The 24462-nt window shown below is 38.5% G+C and overlaps 1 protein-coding gene across 7 annotated transcripts in view; it reads right to left on the reverse strand.

Moving 5' to 3' along the window:
• Window positions 1-24462, reverse strand: part of FOXP2 (forkhead box P2) — a 236817-nt gene that overhangs the window by 80027 nt on the left and 132328 nt on the right. The window contains exon 4 of one of the 7 annotated variants that reach the window (XM_041001977.1): window positions 22410-22484. The exons of the other annotated variants lie outside the window; for them this stretch is intronic. Coding sequence (XP_040857911.1) covers window positions 22410-22484 — 75 coding nt within the window. The remainder of the gene's footprint in view (window positions 1-22409; window positions 22485-24462) is intronic. 7 annotated transcript variants of the gene reach the window in all.

Consider the following 24462-nt stretch of genomic DNA (forward strand, 5'->3'; position numbering starts at 1 on the left):
ACCATGAACTTTTTTGAATTAACCTCATACAGGTTGGCTATACCGGACAAAGGGATGAATCATGTCCTGTGTGGACCCAGCTGGATGGCACGTGACTGAATCACACTGCTTGGACAGTTTCCAGGGTCTAGGCCAATGACAGCTGAACCCTACAGCTGACTGCTGACGTCATTCACCTCATCTCACTGCATCAGCTCACATCACCAACAGAAAGGCAAACACAACATAGAAAGGTTTTGAGAGAAACTGTTCCCACCTAACTTAGTATGTTACCATAAGTGTTATATTTTATTATTAAATATTACTAATGTCTTACTGTGCATGATTTATAAATTAAACTTTATCAAAAGCATGCACTCATAGGAAAAAAATACTAGTATATGGAGGGTTTGAGATTGTCTGCAATTTCAGCAATCTTATAAGTGTCTTGGAATGTATTCCCTTCGGGGTAAGGGAGACTTCTATAGCTATGTATTAAAAAGTACATTGAGCATAAACTCAGCTTGTAGTTTTATGTGTGTAGTTAAACATAAGGACACATAAAGAGTAGCAAGTATTAATAAATATAACGTGGAAGCACTCAGCAAAGAAAGCTATTCAAATATCAAAGAAAATTTTAAGACCAAACTAATGACTAGAGAATAAGGAGAACATCTCTAAATGATGAAAGGTTCAAATTACCAGATGGATATAACAGACTCACGTGTTAACCTAACGGTAGGGATGCATTCTCAGAAACGCCTCGATCGCTGATTTTATCTCTGTGTGAACCGTCACAGTGTCCTTACACAAATATTCGAACTTGCATGTCACAGTATGCTACACACCTAGGCCACATGGGGTATGCATATCATCTTTTGCTTCTAGGGCCATGTTAAACAAAAGAACAGGAGACTGAATAAAGCTCAAGAGAAATGATGCAATTAACAGATACAGTGCCGAGGACATTCCTAAGGCTGCCATTGGCATACCAAGCCATATTGTTGTGCAGTTTTTAAGTGGAAGCAGGACATGGTAAAATATTCATAATAAGCAAATACATAAACACAGAACATGGTCACTTATTATCACCACCAAGTATTATGAACACACATAAATACATGTGCTCTATTTTTCCGGTGCTGACAGTGCAATAGGTTTGTTTACACAAGCACCACTGCAAACATGGGAATAATGCTTTGTGCTAGGGCGTTAGGATGGCTGTGATGTTACTAGGTGATAGGAATTTTTCATTTCCATTATAACGATCTTGTGGGACCACCATCACATGATGTGCTCTATTGTTGACTGCAACAATGTTATTCGGTACATGACTACAATCCTAAATATGCACAAAAAGGAAAGGATAAATAGATAAATAGACATTTAAAATGAAGGCATTTAAAAATATCACTCTTGATAACTCTAGATAAGCAGACCAATAAAATTACAGATGTGAGCAACAGAATAGTTTCTGGAGCTGACGGCTACATATTCACACACATCTGTATGCACGTGTGTATACAGATGTTACCATACAGGATAACGCTACAGTATCATTTTTCCACTGCATTTGAAACTTTGCTAGAACAGACCACTGACTAGGCCATTAAACAAATTTTGACAAATTTTGAGGACTCAAATTCTTGATGATTTTTGACCAATATTAATTTAACCAGTAATAAAAGCTAATTTAAGAAATTTAAAAAATACTTTAGGGCCCAAGCACTTGAGTCATTTTCTGCTACATTTCCAGATGCATGCATAGCAAATAAAGCCACTGGCTCTAACATGGCCATCCCGTAGAGGGGCTGGTTTGAGACCTGGTTGCTCCATTTCTGCCGCAGCAGAAATCTATAGTTTAGATGCATCCATTAAAAGCAAAGAAAGATTGAAACACTGCTGATCTAGAAGTTCATCTTAACAGATCAAAACCGAAGCAAAAAAAAGTAGAAGAGAAATAAAGTTCAGTACAGAAATAAATGAGTCTGGCAGAGTTGACCCGGAAAGCTATGACATGCATCGTATCTAATGAAGAAACACAGAGGTGGGGATGGGACAAGGGTGCCCATTTTCTCCATATCTGTTTACCACTCTACTGGAAGTCCAAGACACTGACAATAAGCTAAGGAGAAAATGATTAGAAAAGTATCACAATTCATGAAAAATGAGGCTACCTATGTGCAAAACCCCAAGGAATCTACAAAAGTGAATGACCAAATTTAACAATGTTGCTGGTCCAAAGTCAACATTGCAAAAATGATTTGCAGAGTAGTCATTAAGTAAGAGATATTATTAATCTTTTTATTTCCATATTTGGAGGGTAGTTAATAGAATGCATTCATGTGAAAATCCATTGCTTTCCACTTCCAATTAGCACAATATTTTTTTTGACTCATACATCACTGGTTCACTGCCCAAATGGCCGCAATGGCCAGAGCTGAGCCGATCTGAAGCCAGGAGACAACAGCTTTCTCTGAGACTACCACATGGATTCAGGGTCCCAAAGCTTTGAGCTGTCCTCTACTGCTTTCTCAGGCCACAAAGAGTGAACTGCATGGAAAGTGGAGCAGCCGGGCCAGAAACTAGTGCTTGTATGAGATGCAATACTTGGATGTGGAGGATTAAACAGTAGTGCCACAGCACCATCCCCACAGAAAGTGTATGTTATCTAGTGGATATAGGGTTACTGTTCTGCAAGATGGAAAAGTTCTGGAATTGATTGCGAAACAATGTGAGTATATTGACTACTTCTGAGCTATACATGCAAAAATCTATGCTATATGCATTTTACTAAAATTAAAATATTTGAGTTCAAATTAGAAAATATAGGTTCCATTACTAAAGATAAGTGAATCTAAATAATAAACTAGGAAATCAAGACGAGACCTGGTGGCCTAACATTAGAGAAGCTGTGCCTCCTGCACTCCAAGATGAGCAAAACTGAAAGTCACAGTGACAAAAACTGGAGCACTTCTCTCAAAAACGCACATTTCCCTGGGCTAAGTACCTGTATAACTGTTACTGTATGTTCCAGCTGCTCCACTTTCAATCCATCACCCTGCTTACGGTGTAGGAAAGCAGCGGAGGCTGCCCTAATCCCTCAGGCTCCTGCACGCATGTGGGAGAACCAGGAGAAGCTCCTGGGTCCCAGCTTTGTATTCAGCTCAGTTCTGGCTAACATGGCCATTTGGGGAACGAACCAGCAGATGGAAGATATTTATGTCTTTCTTTCTCTCTATAATTCTGTCTTTCCAACAAAAATAAAATAACTCTCCAAAAGTAAAGAAATTTACATTACTCCAGGAGTGAGCCATGCTTATCACAAGAAACGTCATTTATTTAATAAGAGCTTTTGGATGATATGAAAATCTTATCATACTATGGACACCATAAACTTATCTAGACAATAAAGTATCCCAGTCTTATTGTAATAGTTCGTAAAGCAGAGTTGAGAAAAGTTCACTTGGGTGCAAAAAAGCATTTGAAACCCATGCATGCTGTCATAATATGTACTTTCCATAAATTGTTAAAATATGCACATATATTTCATGTTTACACATCAAAATAAAATTTTCTTTTAACTTCATCTCCATAAACTGTTTTAAAGTACCCCTGTACTTACTCTAACCAAGAATATCTAGGATTCTGTTGTGGCATAGCACGTGAAGATACCACCTGTGATGCCAGCATCCCATATGAGTCTCAGTTCTTATCCCAGATGACCCACATCTGTCCCAGCCCCTTGTTAATCACTCAAGAAACAGAGGCAGAGGATAGGATAAGTGCTGAGGTCTCTGCCATCCACAAGGAAGATACAGATGAAATTCCTGGCTCTTAGCTTTGACCTGGCTCAGGGCTGGCCACTGAAGCCGTCTAGGGAATAAACCAGCAGGTCTTCCTCTTTCTCTCTCCCTCTTTCTGTAACTCTTTCAAATAAATAAATAATATATAATTCATATATATATATGTGTGTGTGGACACCCACAGAGTGAAGCAAGACATACTGGTTTGCTCATTCTTCAAAATAAAAGTCAGTCATTCAAGGTCAATGGCAACTCCTAAAGGAGCTTGATCACAAAAAGTCAACTTTACAAAAAAAAAGGCTGAAGTATTTATTTTCTTTGAAAGATGGAGTAATGGATGGAGAGGAAAGTAGGAGAGAAAAGGACGATAATCTTTCCCACCACCGGTTCACTCCTCAATAGTCAAACTATAACGGCTGCAGAAAGTTGAAGCCAGGAGTCTCAAACTCCATCCGGGTCCCACATGTGGGAGTCAGGTGTCCTAGTACTTGATGCATCCTCTGCTGCCTTGCTAGGTGCCTCACTAAAGGAACCAGGCAGAAGTGCAGTGGCCAGGGATAGAACTGGTATTCCAAAATAGGATTCCAGCATCACAGAAGACAACATAGCTCACTTTCCATGATGATGGACCTGAGGTTTCTTACAGTTACAGCAGCATCTGAAGAATACCAGAATTACACAGTAAGAATCAATCCCATACTGATCCATTTATGTACTGATTAGATAATTGGGAACATAAGTCTTCAGTATGCCAGGTATCAGATATAAGAATGTAAGAGCGGTGTTAGTTCCGGAAAATGTCAGGAATTAAGGGAACTTTCACTGTTCCAACATCCTTGTTGTTGAAAGAATTCTTGAGTGGTTGTGCAAGTCTGTATCTTCTTGAAGGAAAACTGACTCTACTACCCCAGCCAAATGACTACTGTACCGTTGATTAAAAGGACCCTCTACAGGGCCAGCATTGTGGCACAGTAGACTAAGCCTTTGTCTATGACACATGCATCCTATGTGAGGGCTGACTCCAGTCCCAGCTGCTCCACATCCAATCCAGTTCCTGTTAATACACCTGAGAAAGCAGTGGAAGACCGCCCAAGTACTTGGGCACCTGCCATCCACCTGTTTCAAATAAACAAATCCATTTTTTTTTTCCTTAAGGAAGGACTTGGCAAGTTCTGTTATACATGACTGAAAACTATCTAGCCTGCTGAAGGGTCTTCATTCGCCAGAATCATGGTTAGCGTTAGAGCTGTGGCTGGGAAGTGACATGGGGTAAATTCTGGGTCTTTTGTGCAGGGCACTGCCCGAACATCATATCCTCCTGCAGGAGATGCATGGAACGATACATCTTAACAAACTGGCAAAGAAACAGAGGTTTCAGAACAGACTGTGTTAGATGTGATCCTGGAAAGAAGTGTCACCCCTCCATGAACAGACAGGATCTGTGAAGACAGCTTTAACTACTCCCAACAAAATTATGCTTGGGAAATTTGAATGGATTTGCTTTAAAAGAACATACACACCCCACAAACATGACTTCCTGCACAGGCTCCACCCACCCAAATGACAGAGCAGGTGAATTCCTGACTGTCTCTTAGACTGCTCTAGTCCTGGCTGTTAGGAGCAATCCGGGAGTGAAAAGCTCTTATTCTCTTCCTCTTAAAATAAACAAAATGAGAGCATTGAGAAAAGAGTCCTTGGTATTGTTTCTGAACAACCACAAAAAATAAACAGGATTCTTGTTCGTTTGGAACTGTAACGGTCCGGAATTATTTCTGATTAACAAACAGAATGGTCTCCTATGCTAGTATTTTGATTCCATTAAAGAACACTGGAGAAAAGTCACTAATGGGAACCTCTGAGGTCAGAACTGAGACGGCAGGATTCAAAGTTGTTTATTCATGAGCTCGGGACAGCCTGTGTCTCTTCAAGAATGTCATGCTTTGTTACCAGAAAAAAATTTGAATGACTGTTAAAACCTTCAGTGCTACACTAAGAACATCATCCTAACATATAGGCTGTGAAACAAATAATCCTGTTCCCAATGCCTAGGACATGTTTTGAGGGGAGAACTTAATCAGAGAAACCGCCAGTCTTTCATCAATGGTGAGATGAAAATGGGTTATTCAAGATGCTGAAAGGAATTACTGCAAATCTATGTGCACTTTTGGTCACTGCTTTTTGATGAAGAAAATATTGTGCATAATAACTTGAGAATGTATTTAACATAAATTATATTTGCATGAATTATGTTTATTCATATGGTCAGATACATAATAGCTTGCTTGATAAATGGCTGATTAGACTTATAATCAGCCCAACAGGGACCTGCTTCAGAAAATTCTCTTCTGGGGGCATCTGACTTCCTTTATGTTTTCCGTTTGCTTTTAAGCAATGGAGCAGAGCTGAATCTGGACACCCAAAAAAGCTTAACCCGTAGCTTCCAGTTCACGATACGGGCATCGCCTTCTCAGGCTGGGGTGTCCAGAGAAATGTCACAATAGATTACCACAGACTCCAAAGTTCCCAGAGGTACAACAAAGAGGTCAGTGAAAACCTACTCCAAGGAAACGGCACTGTTAACAAAGAGAAAACATTCCCGAGGGAGCCAGGATTTCTGTGTCCCATACTGTAAGGAAAATGCGGTACTCAGGAATGAGGGAGAAGGATGACTTCCTACCCAAGAGATTTTAATCATCTGGTTTTAGTGATCCAGCCACTGTCTGCACTGGACACTTGGCACGCTACATTTTGATGTGCAATAGATCTCAATATTTGGGGAGGGGGAGAGTTGAGATATTTCCCAACCTTATTCTGTTGAAACTAGTCTTACTTTTTTTTTTCCTCTCTTTTTTTTTAAATAAAAGGATTTATTTGTTTATAATCGAAAGGCAGAGTGACAAGGAGAGGGTGAGGCAAAGGAGAGAGATCGCTTTCACTGGTCCGCTACCCAGATGCATGCAACAACAACAGCGGGGTCAAGAGAAAAGGCAGCAGCCAGGAGGCAGCAGGAGGATGCGGGTGCTTGTGTTCCTCGTCGCGATATCTGAACCGAGTTCCCAACTCTACTGTTCAGATGATCTTCTCCCCCAGCCACCGTGGGATTTGGGGAGCAGAGAGGGTGTTCTTACTGTTTCTCCTTCTCTGTTGCTCTGTCACCAAAATAAATCACGCAGCAGAATTTTGGCAGGTGGTTAAGATGGACATTAAGGTACCTGTGTTTTGAGTAGCTGCGTTTCATGCCTAGCTTTCAGCTCTTGCTCACTGAGACATTGAAAAGTAACGATGATGCGTCCCTGTCACCACGCAGGAGATGGAGACAGAGTTCCCAGCTCTAGGCTTTGGCCTAGCCCAGTCTCAGTTATAATAACAATTGGGGGGGGCAGTGCCATGGTGCGATAGGTGCCAGCATGCCATATCATATGTATGCTGATTCATGGCCTGGGTGTTCCATTTCCCATCCAGCTCCCCGCTTATGGCCTAGGCAAACAGGTGAAGATGATCCAAAGACTTGAGTCCTTACACATGTGGGAGACCCAGGAGAAACTCCTGGCTCCTGACTTTGGGTATGGCTCAGCTTCAGCCTTTGTGACCATTTGGGGCGTGAACCAGTGGACAGAAGACCTTCTCTCTCTCTCTCTCTCTCTCTCTCTCTTTTCTGTAAAATCTGTCTTTCAAATAAAAAGGGGGATGGGGCTTGGCAGAGTGGCTCAATCCTTCCTCTCAGGTGCCTGGCTCCGATATGGGCACTGGTTCATACCCTAGTTGCTCCGATTCCTATCTAGCTCCCTGCTAATGGCCTATGAAAGCAGTAGGGGATGGGCCAAAGATTTGGGACCCTGCACCTGCATGGGAACCCTGGAAGGAGCTACTGGCTTTGGATTGGCTCAGCTCTGGCAACTGTGGCCATTTGGGAGAAATAACGAGCACATGAAAGGTCTTTCTGTCTCTCTGTAAATTTGATCTGCCTTTCCAATAAAAATGAATAAATCTTTATGAAAAATGAAAATAAGATAAATCTTTGAAACACAAATAAACACATTTGACAAGTGAATCAGCGGACCTCGCTATGTTTCTTTGTCTCTGTCTGAAATAAATTTAAAAAGCGTATATATATATGAGAATATATATGTATATATATCTCATGATTAGCTCTGGCTCTTTTTTCTACTTAGTGTTTTTAAATTTTCCTTTTCATTCATTGACCTTACTCATTTTTTAAAAATGCATGGATGATGTACGATGATGTAATAATGCAGGAGCTCCAAGCTGGGAACACCAACAAAGTCAGGAATTCCTGTTCAATAACGCATTCGATCTGAAATCCGCTTGCTAAGCTTGAATAAAACAAAGCACTAATCAGACAGCTCTGAAAATACATAATGACACAAAGTTTGATTGACAGCCTAATTAACTTGGGACTGGGGCTAAAGGTGGGGTGGAGAGCCAAATGTACATGATTTGCTCAAACTAAACCTTCCATTAACCCCACAGGATACTTTTAAACTTTAATAGGCAGATCGAATTTGTTTTCTAAAAAAGAGTTTACATTGTATTTACTTCATTATCTAGAAGAATTATGTAGAGTTTATTGAAATATTATAACCAAACTTTTCTTTTTGGAGAATGTGTGTTTATATATAAGTTTTAAATAAGCAACTCATAACAATAACCAACTATGCGATTATTCCTTTCTTGAAATCTATGAATATTTTGCCCCAGTTCTTTTTTTTTTTTTTGTAAAATAAGTATTTTAGAAAATTAGGCCCTTAATAACTTCACTCAATAGCAGTGATTTCAAAGAAAGAAGCTGCCTTAGAAAAACTTGCCTGAAAAGCTTTTCCTAGTATTTAAAGACCTGGGCCTTTTGGCATTTAGTGGTTTAATCAACTGAAAAAATCTTTATTTCGTGTGTATGCTTCTACAGTAGCAAGTAGACCAGGTGAAGGGTAAAACCTTTTCGCAGTGTAGGCTGTTTCGCTAAATTTAGTGCATTTGGTGGCCAAATTCTTCTCAAAGATTTATAACAATGAAATTTAATGTTACATGTAACAGAGTTTTCCAGAAACGTGTCATAGAAAACAAGATGCTCTGCACAAAAAGGGACATGAAGTCAAGTACATACTGGAAGCAGTTCACATGCCATGATTCAAAATGCACCAAAGGCATCTGAACAATAATCAACAAAATATTAGTTACTAAGAAGAAACAAGTCTCCATTGATTGTATTATAGCAAGATGGAAGAGAAAATAACAGTTAAGTGTTTACATCAAAGAGTGGAATTGGCCATGCCATGGTACGCAGTGGGTGAGCCTGGGCAGTTGTTCTATAAACTAGTACTAAGATCCAGGCTTCTGTATGCCTCTAAAAGATTCTCATTTTGATTTAGCAATTATCTGATGAGTTTAACAAAAATGGAAACTTAGGAGTGTGAATCTACGTGTGTGAACACCTATGCAAGATTTCTCTAAAGCTGTTTGAAATCATTAACTAAAAGCGCATAGTTTATTTCAAAACCCTTATTTTTAAACAACTGGAAATAATATCGCAGTGGGAACTCTTCAATTCCGAATTTTAGCAGTCAATACTTTCAACCTCAGAGGATCTGTGGAGTCCAAGCTACTAGATGGAGACACATATTTATACACAGGTGAACCAAACTGAAGACAATAAAAACAAAGAGTTCGAGTGACCCTCAAACGTTTTATCATTCAGTTGACAAAGCTGAACTTGGTGCCTCAATTTGTTGCAACAGCAGATGATAGCTAACTCATTATTTGAAGAAACCACTTGAGGTAAATGGGCATTCACAGAAATATCAAGCTGATGTCAAAAGATGCCGATTTTTAACAGAACAGAATGCTGCACTGCTTTCATCTTTTTTTAGCTATGTTGCCTGTAATTTTATTTTTGTCCTATCCATTGTTCCAACACAATGTATCTTTACAGCTACAATCCTTGAGCGTCCAAAGGGACAGGTTAAAGGTAGTTTCAGACTATTACCATTATTTGAAAAGTCAATCTGAAGATGAAAGGGCAATTAGAAAGGAGGGCAATATTTGCAAATTTGGATTGAAATAGATCAGCAAAGAAAATAGGACCTCAGAGAAACGGACAATGATGCTATTCCATGAATGCTAAAGCAGGGAGAGAAGTTAACAGTCTTCCTAAAAGGTATTATGTTTGTGAGAACTCTCACGTGCTAGTGTGTATGTTTCAACTAAAATGAACTAAAGTAACGGGCCCAGCTTGATAGCGTAGTGGCTAAAGTCCACATCTTGGATGCCCTGGGATTCCATACAGGTGCCAGTTCATGTCCCGGTTGCTCCACTTCCCTTCCAGCTCCCTGCCTGTGGCCTGGAAGTGCAGTGGAGGGCCACTCAAGGACTTGGGGCCCTGTAGCTGTGTGGGAGACCCAGGAAAAGCTCCTGGCTCCTGGCTTCAGATCGGATCAGCTCTGGCTGTTGGGGCCAATTGAGAAGTGAACCAGCAGACAGAAGATCTTTCTGTCACTCCTTTTCTCTGTAAAATCTGACTTTCCAATATAAATAAATGTTTTTTAAGAAAATCAACGGAGCATAACAGATTACACTGATGACTTAAATAAGCACATCAATATCAACCTAAAATAATAAGGTGAAAATGTAAGACTGGCAAAAATGCATATTTAATTAAATAATGGTGATATCTTAGTGGATATTATGTGGTTTTATATCATAGTCATCATATATTGGCTTTGATATTTAAGTTATTTAATATTAAAACTAATATTATCATCTTTAATCACACTGGTTACATTTGCAGCATTCAGTGGATGGATCTGGTTGGTGGTTCCTGTCAGACAGAACACATATAGCTTATACCCATGACTGTAGAACATTCTATGGGCAGTGCTGCTAAGGATGCCATCGAGAGAACATATCATCTCCAAGCTGCTTGCAGCCCATGTGAAAAAACCTAACCAGTAGCCACAGTACGGCCTTTTCTTGCATCTGGGATCCTATGCCACACTGTGGCAAGTGCCTTCCAGAATGATCATCTCATTTTACAGGCCACAATCCATACCCAGAGAGGCACAACTGGTTAACTAACCTGAGGCCGTACAGAGTGCATGCAGACCTATGAGTAGATTCTCAGATATCAGCCTCTGCTCAAAACACAAATGAGCATAATTCATTCCAAGGCAGTTCAACACAGAAATTACTGCCAAAATCTTCATGATATATTACAAGAATATTACTAATTCCATCGGGCTGTCACTGAAGTGTAGTGGGTAAAGCTTCTGCCTGTTGCAGCTGATATAACACATCGGTGCTGCTGTGTGTCCCAGCTGCTCCACTTCTGATCCAGCTTCCTGCTAATCTGGCTTGGAAAGCAACAGTGGATGGTCCAGGACCCTGAGCACCTACACCCACACTGGAGACCAGGAAGAGCTTCCCAGCTCCTGGCTTCTGACAGACTCAGCTCTGGCCATCGCAGCCTTTTTGGGGAGTGAGTCAGTGGATAAAAGATTCTCTCTTTCTCTCTCTCCATGTCTTTCCCCGTGTCCCTCTCTGTAACTTTACACTTCAAATAAATAAACAAATCTTTAAAGCAAGAAAAATAAGTCTCTTGTTACCTTGTTCTAAAAATTAATTTTTAAAAAAGTATGAAATAAGTACTACCACTATGCCAATCTTATTTTAAAATGGTGCAGCGCAACTGAACTCCAATAAACATTTTATACTGATTTTTAAACAAATGTTTAAGAATTATCAATATAAAATAACAATAAAAGTATAAAAAATCAGTAATTCAGTCATTTAATGCTTATAGTTGTCAAGGTGACAATGTCGAATGCCTGGTTTCCGGTACTTACAGTGTATTGGAATTTAATTTTATTTTAATCCAAAAATTATTACATATAAAGCATCATTGTATATGCAAAAATATTTTATTGGACTTGTCTGAGCATGAAAAATACTTTGAGAAACGGGACCATGACAAAAATAAAACAGTTTTATGAAAACAAGGTCATGAATTAAAATATCTTTTGTCACTAGGACTTCTGAGTCTATGAATTGTCTTACAAACACACACACACACTATAATCAAAGCATCCCTGTTGAAAACAGTATAATGGTGGACAGAGCAGGTTAAGCAGTCGCTTGCAGTGGCTTACATCCCATATTATAATGCCTGGTTCGAGTTCTGGCTGTCTGCTTCTTACGCAGCTTCCTGCTAACACATCCAGAAAGCAGCAGTAATGGTTCCCATAGCCACCTTCCTGTCATCACCCAGGTGGGAAACCCAGATGGAGCTCTATGCTGCAGGCTTGACCTGAGCAAGGTGTGGCTGTGGAGGCACTGGGGGGGTTTCTCTCCGTCTCTCACTTTTGCTTTCGAGAAGGTGAAAATAAATAGACATTAAAAACACACCAAGCTTATCGGCATGCTCTGCATGGCCATGTGGGGGAAAGGAACGCATACACCCATCTTTCCAAAACACCCTGCCAGATATTCTTTCATCATCTTCCACCTCTGCCACACACACACATCAGTCCCTGCCAAACATGGAATCATTATATTTTCATGCCCAACACTACTGTGAAAGATGGTATATTCTATTGTCAAGTAGTTTCAGAGCAAGAAGGGCCCTCAAAGGGCCTAAGTGGCTCTAATGCGTCCCTGCATACATCTGCATACATGAATCCCCACAGTAGGTTCTGTCTCGGCAACATCAACCTTCCCCTAGGAACAGATTTGCCAAGTTAATACAGGACCCCTTAGGCAGCCTGCAGGCAGCAGGAGAAAAGCCTGTATGAGTCTTGCCCTGTGAGGGTCTTCCTGGCCCTTGATCCATAGTTTGGAGAGTCAGGCTTAAGAAATAGCAGGCTAGAAGGTTTGCTACAGTGCACATTAAAATGGCAAAACTCTTCCCTCTAATATTTGGCCAAGATCACGGCTTTAAATTTTCATGATAGCCGCCGCACATGTAGGCAGAACATCTTTGGGTTACATTTTTAGTACCAGAGAAGGAAAAATGTGACTCAAATTACATTTGATAGGAATCAAAACTACCTGGACTAAGTGAATTAAATGAATAACAGCTAAAATTGGGGCTCTACAAGGGATGTTGCAAATCTACCACGGATCTGTTGCTCTTCAGGTAGGGAAATGTTGCATCACAACCCCTTATGTTGCATTTTCCAACAGGACATGGGAACACGAACAGTTACATAGTTAATGTCCATGAATATTTATTGCTCACATTCATGGAATCTGTTATTTTAAAAAGAATCACTGACTTCTGGTTTAGTTTAATAGGATAGGCAGATGTGTTTTCTGCTATAAAACTATACAAGCGCTGTGTAAAACTATACAAGTGCAGGGAAACACACATACACACACACACACACACACACACACACACACACACACACACACACACAAAGAGGACCAGGAAGTTTGTGAAAGCAGAAAGGGAGCAGACAAAAAGGCCAAGTTAACAGCTGGAAGAACGAACAGGACAGCTCAAAACACCAGTCACAAGCTCTGCACTTCGAATGGAACACAACGGGCCTGGATGCTGCACGCCACAAGCATCACAGGGATTTGTCAAAGTCCAGCATTTAGAGTGGGCTGGTTAGTACAGCACCTGATACCCCACACTCTCTCCACATAAGAATATGCTTTTGCTGTGTTTTGGTTGTGGCATACTGGATAAAGCTAACCATTTAGAGTGCCAGCATCCCAAAAGCCACAAATCGAGGGCCCATTGCTTAACTTCCTATCCAGCACCCTGCTAATGCAGCTACAAAAGCAAACGAAGACGGATCAAGTGCTTGGGCCCCTGTGAACACGGGACAGATGTGGATGAAGCTCCTGGCTTTGGCTTGGTCCAGCCCCAGGCCCTGTAGCAACTGCAGAAATGATCCAGCGATGAGAAGACTTATCTCTCCCTTTCTGTCTCAGAAACTCTGACTTGAAATAAATAAATAGAATGACTTTAAAAAAAAAAAAACGAATATTTTTTCCTACAGAAAGAATTTTTGCCATATTGAAAAGGCTGAGAACATTAAGAGCTAAAAGAAAAGCAAATAAACATACAAAAAGCAAAAACAAACAAACAAACAAACAAAATACTAAATTGAAGAAAGCACTCAATTTAGAGAAAGGAATGCAAAGGACAAGTGGAGCTGTGCTTACATTTAACCTCCAGCATCAATTTCAAATCCACAAGTGAAGCTAGCAATAACAGATGGGACAAATGAAACACAATTCAGGAAGCAGAAAAACAAAAAACAAACAAACAAAAACCATTTAAGATTCCTCTAATTGAGCCCAGTGCCATAGCCCAGTGGCTAAAGTCCTCACCTTGCAACCACCTGGATGCCATATGGGTGCCTGGTTTATATCTTGGTTGCTTCACTTCCCTTCCAGCTCCCTGCTTGTGGCCTGAGAAAGCAGTCAAGGACAGCCCAAAGCCTTGGGACCCTGAGCACGCGTGGGAGACCCAGAAAAGTTCCTGGCTTCTGCTTCAGACTGGCTCATCTCTGACCATTGTGCCCACTTGGGGAGTAAACTAGCAGATGGAAGATTTCTTTCTCACCCTTTCTCTATAAACCTGACTTTCCAACAAAAATAAATAATTTTCTTTAAAAAAGAATCTTCCAGTTTGTCTGTTCAAAAAGGCATTAGTAGTTTTATAAACTAAAAAGAGACTGCTATTATTTTTCCATTAAAGATTAGCATTCATAATAGAGAATCAATAGAAAAAGCAGAAATTTTTGAATTATCTGAATTATAATGAAAATCACTAGCATAACTTAAAAATAACAGAAGTTAGTAAAAAAACTTTGGTGGTGGTCAAAGAAGTGGGAATGTGGAGAGGGCCACTATGCCCTCCCTTCCTTCCTTCCTTCCTTCCTTCCTTCCTTCCTTCCTTCCTTCCTTCCTTCCTTCCTTCTTTCCTTCCTTCTTTCCTTCCTTCCTTCCTTCCTTCCTTCCTTCCTTCCTTCCTTCCTTCCTTTCTTCCTTCCTTACTTCCTTCCTTCTTTTTTCAGCTGTCTTTCTAAGGACAACCTTTAGGTATGACCAATCACCTGTGGCTTTCTGATTGCTACGGAAAAGCAGTTCCCTTTTGATCCCAGAAGGCAACCATCTTGCAGAAAGTAGGAGTTTTAACATTCTTGAGAATTAAGAATATTCCATTTTCTATTTGCAAGAGACCTGAAAAGATGGAAATTATGCAAGGTATTTTCTTCTGGGGCTGTGTAAGAAGAGCCACTTCTTTTTTTTTTTTCTCCCCGCCCCTAGCCACTTCTTATTAATTTGCCTTATTTTAGCATTTTTAAAACATTGAGCAGGCATTATTTTATTCCTTGAAAGTGTGTTTTTAACAAAAATCTGATTCAACAGTGGCCTGAGACTAGGTGATTAAAAACTGAATGAGTTTAAAAAATATTAAAGGTAATTAGGAAGTAGGATGAGATGCCAATATCATCAAAACTTCCTCAGAAAGATGGATTTAATTATTGCATATTGCAAAAATAAGTAGCTGATTTGAATGTTGAGAATCCATTGCATTACTAGTGCGGGAATGTTCCCCCTACTTCCACAGGTTTAGGAAGTGTTTCTGTATTTTTGTCACTTTATGTCTTTCCTGAAAGCATTTTCTTGAAAATGTTGACTGAATCAGCACAACTTAAGCTGGATTAGTCACAACCTTCCAATTTTAATAACTGTTGCTTTTAAGTATTTAAAATTGGTTCTTTCAAAGAATTAAAGCTAGAACTTAGTAAGGATAACAAAATTGTAAAGCAAACAGTGAGTACCTACAAAATTCAGTTTTAAAGTAATTTTTACTAATTGTCAAGCCAGTATACTTCTATTTGTAAAGCTGCCTTTGCTGATATAAAGTGCGTTTTGTAAATGCGGTTTCATAGAAGGACATTTCATTCTACCTTAAAAGAAACTAACACAGTGATCAGCATGTTGTTAAAAATATAAGTAAATATTAAACAGAACTATACAAACTACTGTCTGGAATAGATGTAGTTGGATTATTGTTTTGAGGGAAAATCTCAGTTAACGTGGAAACGCACTTAATCAAATACTTATTATATCACCATTTCAAAACTTAGAATGGAAATAACTTAAGCTAATGCCATATTTGGAAAAAGTTCATTTTTAAAAAATTTAAAACACTTCAAGATCAATTTATGAAATTAAAAAAAATGAAAGTCAGAAATGATTGAACAGTAATACTATGACAAGTTGTCAAATGTTTTATAAGATGCAAATACTGTTGGAATATATGTGCATACTTAATGCGTGGCTTAACATCATCAAGCGTTTCATAGAGTGTCATTTAATTTAACAAATGATAATAAGGTATTTATAAATAGAATCTTAATAGAGGAGTAAACACAACTAAAAATACTTCGCACGTTACAATATCCTCCCGACATCCCACAGATCATCTTTTTATTTCTGAAATAACAGGACACATGGAAGACTAAACAATGTAAAACCGCTTGTAAACTTCATACTTGTTCAGCAGACTTGTTTCAGTCCAATCATTGTGTCTAGCTGATAGTTACGAATCACTAAGCAAAAACTTCTGTGAGGTTACACTGTATTGTAACCCATAAAAGTCAGGATATGATAGGAACTGTCCTTCCACTTGAGGCAGACACAAGTGGGCTCGGGGATGGAGGTGGGAAAGGAATGGACAGATTTAGAGCACGGTGAATGTTCCACTACTTTTGAAAGTTGGCTAAAAATAGGAAGTACTGAGACATGTGGCAGAGGGGCAGACTTTACAAAAACAGCACTGAGGAATGTCAACTAAGTATTTAGACTGTCAAACAGAAGACAAAATTTAACAAAAGTATTGGTTCAAGAAAGGTAAGAAAGGGTAAACTAACGTGCAAAAAACATAGTATTTTAAAAAAAATCAACTGAGTTTTGAAACCAAGAACTATATCACCTCCTAGATCAGCTCCTTTTGGAATTCCCAACCTGGAGTGAGTGAAGCTGAAAAATTCCTGGTTCCTAGTTGGTGGTGATCAGTGATGTGATCAAGGTGCTTAACGACATGAAGGTCAGGAAAACCTGTAGACGCTATTCAAATAGGTGATGGCGAAGGCATTCTTTTGTATGTTTGTATTGAAGTTTTTAAAAAATCAGAAAACTGCTGCAGATGGCGTGTTATAAAGGACAGATCTTGGAGTCCGAGAGATCGGAGTGTTTAATCCTGGCTCAGTCACTTACTGAAATGTGATCCTACATGGATTATTTTACATTCAGTTCCCTCAAGAGAAAAATTAGGTACAAATGGACATAATAAAAATTACTGCCTGAAGTTACCATATCTCAAAGAGGGGCCCTCTGTCTAAGTGACCAGCCATTCTTTCGTCATAAAATCTGATTGATTTGATACTTTGATCAAAACCTCAGCAAAGGGCAGAGTGGAAAAACAATTATTTTCGAGAATGTCATCCCCTGTGTTTAGCAAGTAACTAGGAATAAAGGTGAAAAGAATCGTTTTAAGTGTATTAAAATGAATTCTTTCAGTAAGAATGATGGAGAAGTTAGTGTTTGCAAGTCTCAGAAACAGAAGAAACATACTCCTTGACCACAAGTCGCTGGCAGAAATTAGGAGCCGATGAAAGGATTATTTATTTAATTATCAGGGTTTCTGTTGTTAACATATTTTCTTCAAATAAATTGATACAGTCACTAGAACATGTTGTGGCAATAATATGAATTGATGGTGCCCATTTGGATCTGTATTTTTCCTCTCACATCTTAAAGTTATTTGTAATGAGTTGCTGGTGACTATCTACAGATAAAAAAATCACCTGCATTACCTTAGAAGAGTTCACTCTTTCATGCTTAAATATTCGCAAATTTCATGTAGGAAAACGTGTTTTCTACACTCATCAGTTTCATTTATGTTCTCTGCATGTTTCTATATTATTTCATTTTAGCCCAGCCATAATCGAGTAGCACATAGAACAAATCGTCTGAGAGTACAAACCTTCCTAGCTTGTGTGCCCACACTTACGAAGAGGCATACATACACATATATGCATAGATAGAAACATATAAGTGGCCGATTATGTAAAAGAAAGCCTATAGGCTATTACTGAGTTCTATTTGGCAAGTTAAGGCTTTCACATTTACAGTTTTCTTCAGGCAAGAGAGTTTTTGTTGGACACATGATTAACAAATTATAGACTCAAATTTTTAGTACTGACGCAGCACGTGAAGCAATATATCTACCTCACAAACATTTCTAAGCCAGCTTTTCATATAATTTCAATTCAGGGGATTGTCGCGTCAAGCAGCGCATGCCCTCCACTGATATTAAAACTGAAACCACGTGCTGTTGTTTAGAACCCACTGGCGTTCTGAAAACCTGCCATTACTAGAGTAGAGCTGTGCCATCATCATGGGATGCATCTCACAGCTCCGACAACATTGTGTGTATTTACTTCCGACTATTCAGGTTCTGGTCATAACGTAAAGAAACTTTGTTTGAATAGATTCACAGTGTTTTCAAGTTAGAGAATAAAGTCATGTCGAGTGACAGATCCCTACATGGTACTTCGTTCATCCTTGGAACGGAAGACCAGTTTGAAACACTGACGCTTTTCAAGGCGGTGCTCCTGAGGTCCTGCCCCAAAATGATGGCTTCCGTCCCACTAGCATTATGCTTCCTCTCCACTTATCACTCAATATTGGCACAAACCATGGCTTGTGTAACTAGAGGATGTTTCTTGCTATATTAATGAATGCAAAGGATTTGCTCATGATGCAGAATGCTGAGATCTGCCTGAGTACTGACTCCAGTTACCTCTATACTTAACACAGCGCCCCTCGATTTCCTTAAGAAAGAACTGCCTCTTGTACAAACACAAAGATACTGACGGTGCTACAAATGCTATAGCAATATGCATTGCACAACCACTGAATGTTAGTCAACACGCTAAGTTCTCATCACAATTACAAAATTTCATTTTCACTACTAACAAAGTGAGTTTTTTTGTTGTTGTTGTTCTAATTTTGCTGGTTGAGAACATCTCTAGTAATTTCCCCTAATATTCAATCCAGAAAATTTCTGGAATTTAAGGATGGACTTTTCTGGGTGTTGAATAGGATTTATGTATTCCTAGAGAGAGAAATGAGAACAAAACAGAAAAAAAAAATCCTCAAAAATCACCCTTATGCCTCTTTTCCTTGCTTCCTTTCAATCTACAAGCCCCATTAAAATGAAACATTCGGACGGCAATCAGCACAGAGTCAAACCTGTAGGGAGAAAGATCAAATGTGGTCAATGGACTTTAAGCTGAATGGGATATAAGCCAGTTGATCAATGCCAGCCTAGTTTTATATTTAGTTTACAGACCCAACATATTTTGTTCATGAACACTCATTTGGCCTAATGCTAAAGGTTTTAAAAATAAGATCCACAGAGCGATGACCTCAAGCCTTCAACATAATTGCGTTAGCAGTTGGAGTTAACACGCAGAAACCTATTTAAGATAGTGCTCGTATAGGTGTAAAAGCCTGTAGACAGTCTGACAATAAAATTATCCGTGGATAGGTGTTAGTGAGGTCATTCAGGCAGATGAGGTGTCAACAAGCTCTGGTTATGAATTAGTGAAACTGCGATACTATTTTCTGCTTAGAGAAGCCAAAGGTTGTGAAATTTAAGATCTTTACAGCCAGCCATTTGAAAGCTGTTTGATATAGCAGGAAAGAAAGACATCTGCACTTGTTAAAATTTGAAAGAAGAATAAAATAAGTGGTTTGTATGTTTCTGGGTTTGAGTTAAAATTGATGCAGGTTTTAACAATGAATGTGAAAAGAATTGGAAATTAATCTCAGAATGAACTTCTCTTATCATATTGTGTCATCAACAAAAGAAGCTTATTTTTTTCTTAAGGAATACAGAGTTTCAGTAAGTGTATAATATTACTCTTAGAATACCAAATACACAACATATGGAGCCCAAATATGACTTTTAAACACAGTGGTAGATAGACTTTAAGATAACCGTTTCAGTGAGAGATGACATAAATAGATGTAATTACAAGCCTATACAAAATGAGTTGGTAGAGATTTAATAAATTTAACTTATTGGTTTATATATAAAAATATCACTACTGTTGAACAAGGTGATATAGACAGGCGCTATATATAGGATAGCTAATATCTGATGAATACCAATAAGGCAGAAGATTAGTAAATACTCCTATAAAACATTTTTACTTAATTTTTTGTTACAAACTTGACACAGTTAGTAGGTGACAGAGGATGGTATATTGGAGAGCTTTCAAAATATATTTAGTATTACATTAATATTTTTAACATTATTTTGTCAAGACCATTTAGCCCTCAACTTGCATTTGGCAACCAGAGTGACTTCCTTAGCCTATTCCAACCCCACCTACCTTCCATCTCAAGAGTTGACAGTACTTTTCTTCAAGCTTGTTAATAAATGTAAGATTTTTGTTTATTTGTTTTTATTTTATGTGAAGTGGAGATGGGAAGGAATGAAGGATGACAATTGACTTAAGTTGCTACTTGGATCACATGCCTGCAGATTCTGGTCTAGTATTTGTGAAGGCTGATCAACTCTGGAAATATGTGTAATATTAAACTAATCAGGTGTATGCATCATGTAGGGTCTCTTAAAAAGAAGCATCTGAGAATTAATATATTGATTCACAGGTTCTTATAAATATCAGTTTTGCACAAGATAAAGGGATGTGTTTGTCCTGTTACTTCTCTCTGTCCTTGCTGTACGTTTCTGACTTTCAGGCCGCTAGTAATCATTTGGTGCTCTGGTGCAGCAGAGTACCACTGAGGCATACTGCACGTTCAAAAGTCAATGACTGTTAGAAGACAGCTAACCCTGTCACACAGAAATTGTCCAGGATGAATACTGGCATTTGCTCTAGTTTGTGACTTGATTTTAAGTTACATTATGTCAAAATAATAAAGGAAAAAAAAACCCAACAACAACTTACTGATATTTTAAAAATGTTTCTTTGGTGTTTTGTAGTCAAGAAGCATCCTAGTTGCTCTACAACTAATTTGGAATATTGAGTTTGGTCCACTCCAGGGATGGCCAGTGCCCAGTTACATACTGCCAGGCTCCCCGTCTTACATGGTTCATCACTGACATACTGACCTTGTCTATACACGCTGGTACTCTTTCTCTACAGACCAGAAGTAATCTCAGAGTCTGGTAGCAAACTCATACTCTTATTTAACACAGGACTCAAGGTAGTCATGTACAAAGTGTATAACTCTGGGCTGGGCAATGTGCCCAGGATCACCAACTTGGGCTACAAATCTTACCCTGACGCTGAGGAATTATTTAGCGTCACATAATTGTGGTTTTGTCAGTTCAGCCAAATCAACCACTATTCCCGTAATTTTTGTTACATGTTGTGTTTCATTGTTATCACCAAAAAAAGAAAAAAAAATCTCAGGAAACTCAAATATTTTAGGATTGGAAGGAATGAAACTTCAAACCAGATCATTTGAAATCGTCATGAAACCTGCACATATAAAATTAATCCTCAATACTATAAATTGGTTCTTTCTACAGAATAGTATAAATAATTGCTTGCACTTCCAACAGTGAAGTCGGAAAAGAAAAAGTGAATTTGCATTGCCTCTAACGTTTTAAAAAAATGGCTCATATTTTCCACAAAGAATGGCATTCCATGTTGACACAATGTTTAACTATAAACATTTTAAATTATGTTACTGAAATAAATATTTCTTCTTCATTCAGGAAGACAATGATTATTTGTTTCTAAGCTTGCAGTTGTGTTTCATTGGTTGTAATTTAGTTAAATGAAAATAGTAGTAAAATCTAAATTTTGGGTGAGTCAGTTTTAGGACTACTTTGGCCCACTGAGACTAAACATATACATCCATTCTTAAAGAAACAAACAAAAATTTATGAAAACATATATGGCTTTGCATATTTCAAGATTTTTTAATAAAACAGATAGCACCCATTCTAAATAGAAACTGCTCTACTCAAAAGTTCCTGAATGTTCTATTTAGGATTGCCATTCATTTCCATGGCTAACCGGTATGTACACTGGGTCACAAAAGCAATTTTTATTTAATATTATAGGTCAAAGAGACAAGTTATACTTTAGTCGCTGAATATGGGTGGGGAAAAGGTCTTGGCATAATTATATGCCAACTTGTAGAATGGGACAGTAATTGCCCACTAAACCATCATGTATCGAATGGATCCATACTTTCTATTCATTTATTTTCAGTACCTCAGCACTTTCTCATTAAATTATTCCTAAAAGTTACAGAAAAGTGCAGTGGTGCTTCAGTCGTTACGTGACTAAGATAAAATATTTTGCCATCCAGTTACAGAAATTGTCAATTAAGAATTTCAAGCAATGTAATTGAAGTGAGAACACCAGAAGTAACAGAAAAACCTAGTAACATCTGTTCTGAACATTTAGTCATCTCTTAACGATCTGCACCAATGGGAGGGATTCGCAGCAGAAAATCGGAGATGCTCTATTTAGTGGAATTGGGTCCATGGCCTTCTGGAAGTAGCTGCATTTCTAATTGCCCCATGTAACTTACTGCAAATGGGTGGTGAGGATGCCCATCACCAGAAGAGTGGCCACAGACACATAATTTTGTTTCTGGAAGCAATTCCTGGATTAAACAAAGAGAATCAGGAGTTGGCTTTTTTTTTTCTTCCAGTGTAAGGTTTATGCCAATAATGTACATTGTGACTAATTAAAATTATTTTGGGGGACAACTGGTATGTCAAGACAGATAAGACAACTCCATTTCTGACCCACATTTAATAGTAAAACAATTTTTAAAAATAGGAATAATTTGGCAGGTGGTAGCATGAATACTGGAAACATATAATCAGAATGTTCACAGATTAGCTACCACGATTCTGCCTAGGAAACTTCACTTTCTAATTTGAAGCTAAAATATGTTCAGCATTCAAAAAATAACAACACATTTAGATTTTAGAGTATGGAATGTTTTTTGCTTTTAAAATGTAATTGCCTCTGTTTTTGAAAAGTTGAGTTTTCATCAATTGTAACCAATGCCAGCGAACATATATGCTTGTCATTGGTTGTTAGAACAATCAAGATGTCTTTAAAGAAAATGCATTTCTATGCATTTATTACATCACAATTATTGCCATTAAAATATATCAAACTATGGTGCTGAACTTTATCATCTCTGTTCAAACCTGTTGAAACTTCCCATTTGCACTAGACACTACTCTATATACGCAAACATAGTTTTCACTTTTATCTATAAAAGTAAAGTGATTATTTATTGATAAATGACACAGAATGTCATTTTTTTTTTACCTAAGTAGCATCAGACATTTCAAAGATTTTTGTCTGAAGGGCAAAAGGATTACAGTGCATTTGAAGAGCCCATGTGACAACACATTCTTAGACTTCACGTATGATATGAAAGGATGATTCTCATTCATAAGATACACAAGGGAAATTATAACCATGCCAGGACAGAAGGGAACGTGGTAAGGGTGTCAGGGAGTATTTGTAGTGGTTTGATGCATGTAAATATTACACCTTATAAATAATTCTTTTCGAATGTAGCTCTGAAGTTCAGGGGCTGTGCTGAAGAAACGGATTGTATACGCGTTACATGACTGTATGCCATTTTCTTCAGGAGAGAAGGAATAGGAATTCAAAGGGAGAAAAATGGCTTCTAAAACATCTCTCTCCTTCTGATTCTTAGGAGGCAGGATGTTACCTGATGCTGACAGATTAGAACTGAGGGAGAAATGTTCAAGTTATATTTGACTGTCAGAATCCCACCAAAACATTTTCATCTAAATTATTTTGTCAACAGCCTTGTGGTACCCTTGCTAACCTTATTTGGCACCAATGCATAATTAGATACACAGGGGTGTGACTCCAATTGAAGGTGTTGGCATTGTAGCACTCTGTGAAAATATTAACTATGAGGTTAACTCCAATTTTCTCTTCTTTAATTAAATGCACATGGTACTAATGAGGTAACCTACTGTTCCTTGATAGCACTAATTAGCTAAGAGGAGAGTACACTCTCACACTGCAATTTAAACCTAAAAATAAGGTTGAAATATGCTAATTGCAGGCAATTTAAAACAGTACAAGTTGAAGAACTAGTCATAATAAGAGAAACTGACTGCTTTACAGCTAGGCAGCTGTAACTTTGGTTAAAATCAAAACAAGCCACACCATCTTTGGACTGCTACTTCACGAGACCGTAAGCATCCTCCCGTCCCATGGCAATGCACCTGACGCACCGGACAGAAGCTTCAGATGGACACTTGTGCATATATAACAACCACAAAAAGTGACACCATACTCCGAACTTCTCATTATTTACATTTGATATTGAATATGAAGTTCTGTAAATAATCCAGCTCATAAGAGTTTTGTAAGTGCACTTGCACTGAATGAAAGCTGACACTCTGTGGCTCCACCATGAGCAAACAAGCTGCACACTGGCTGCTCCATCACACAAGGACTGAAGACCCCAAGAAGAGAGACGCTCTGCCCAGCAGGAATATATTGACAGAGAATTTCAAGACAATGCCCAGATACAGTGATAAAACCCCGCAAAAGATACAATGGAGTAAAGAAGGCCT

The sequence above is a fragment of the Ochotona curzoniae genome, unplaced genomic scaffold (assembly GCF_017591425.1).
Source record: "Ochotona curzoniae isolate NIBS_2020 unplaced genomic scaffold, NIBS_Ocur_1.0 scaffold_2476, whole genome shotgun sequence".
Lineage (NCBI taxonomy): Eukaryota > Metazoa > Chordata > Mammalia > Lagomorpha > Ochotonidae > Ochotona > Ochotona curzoniae.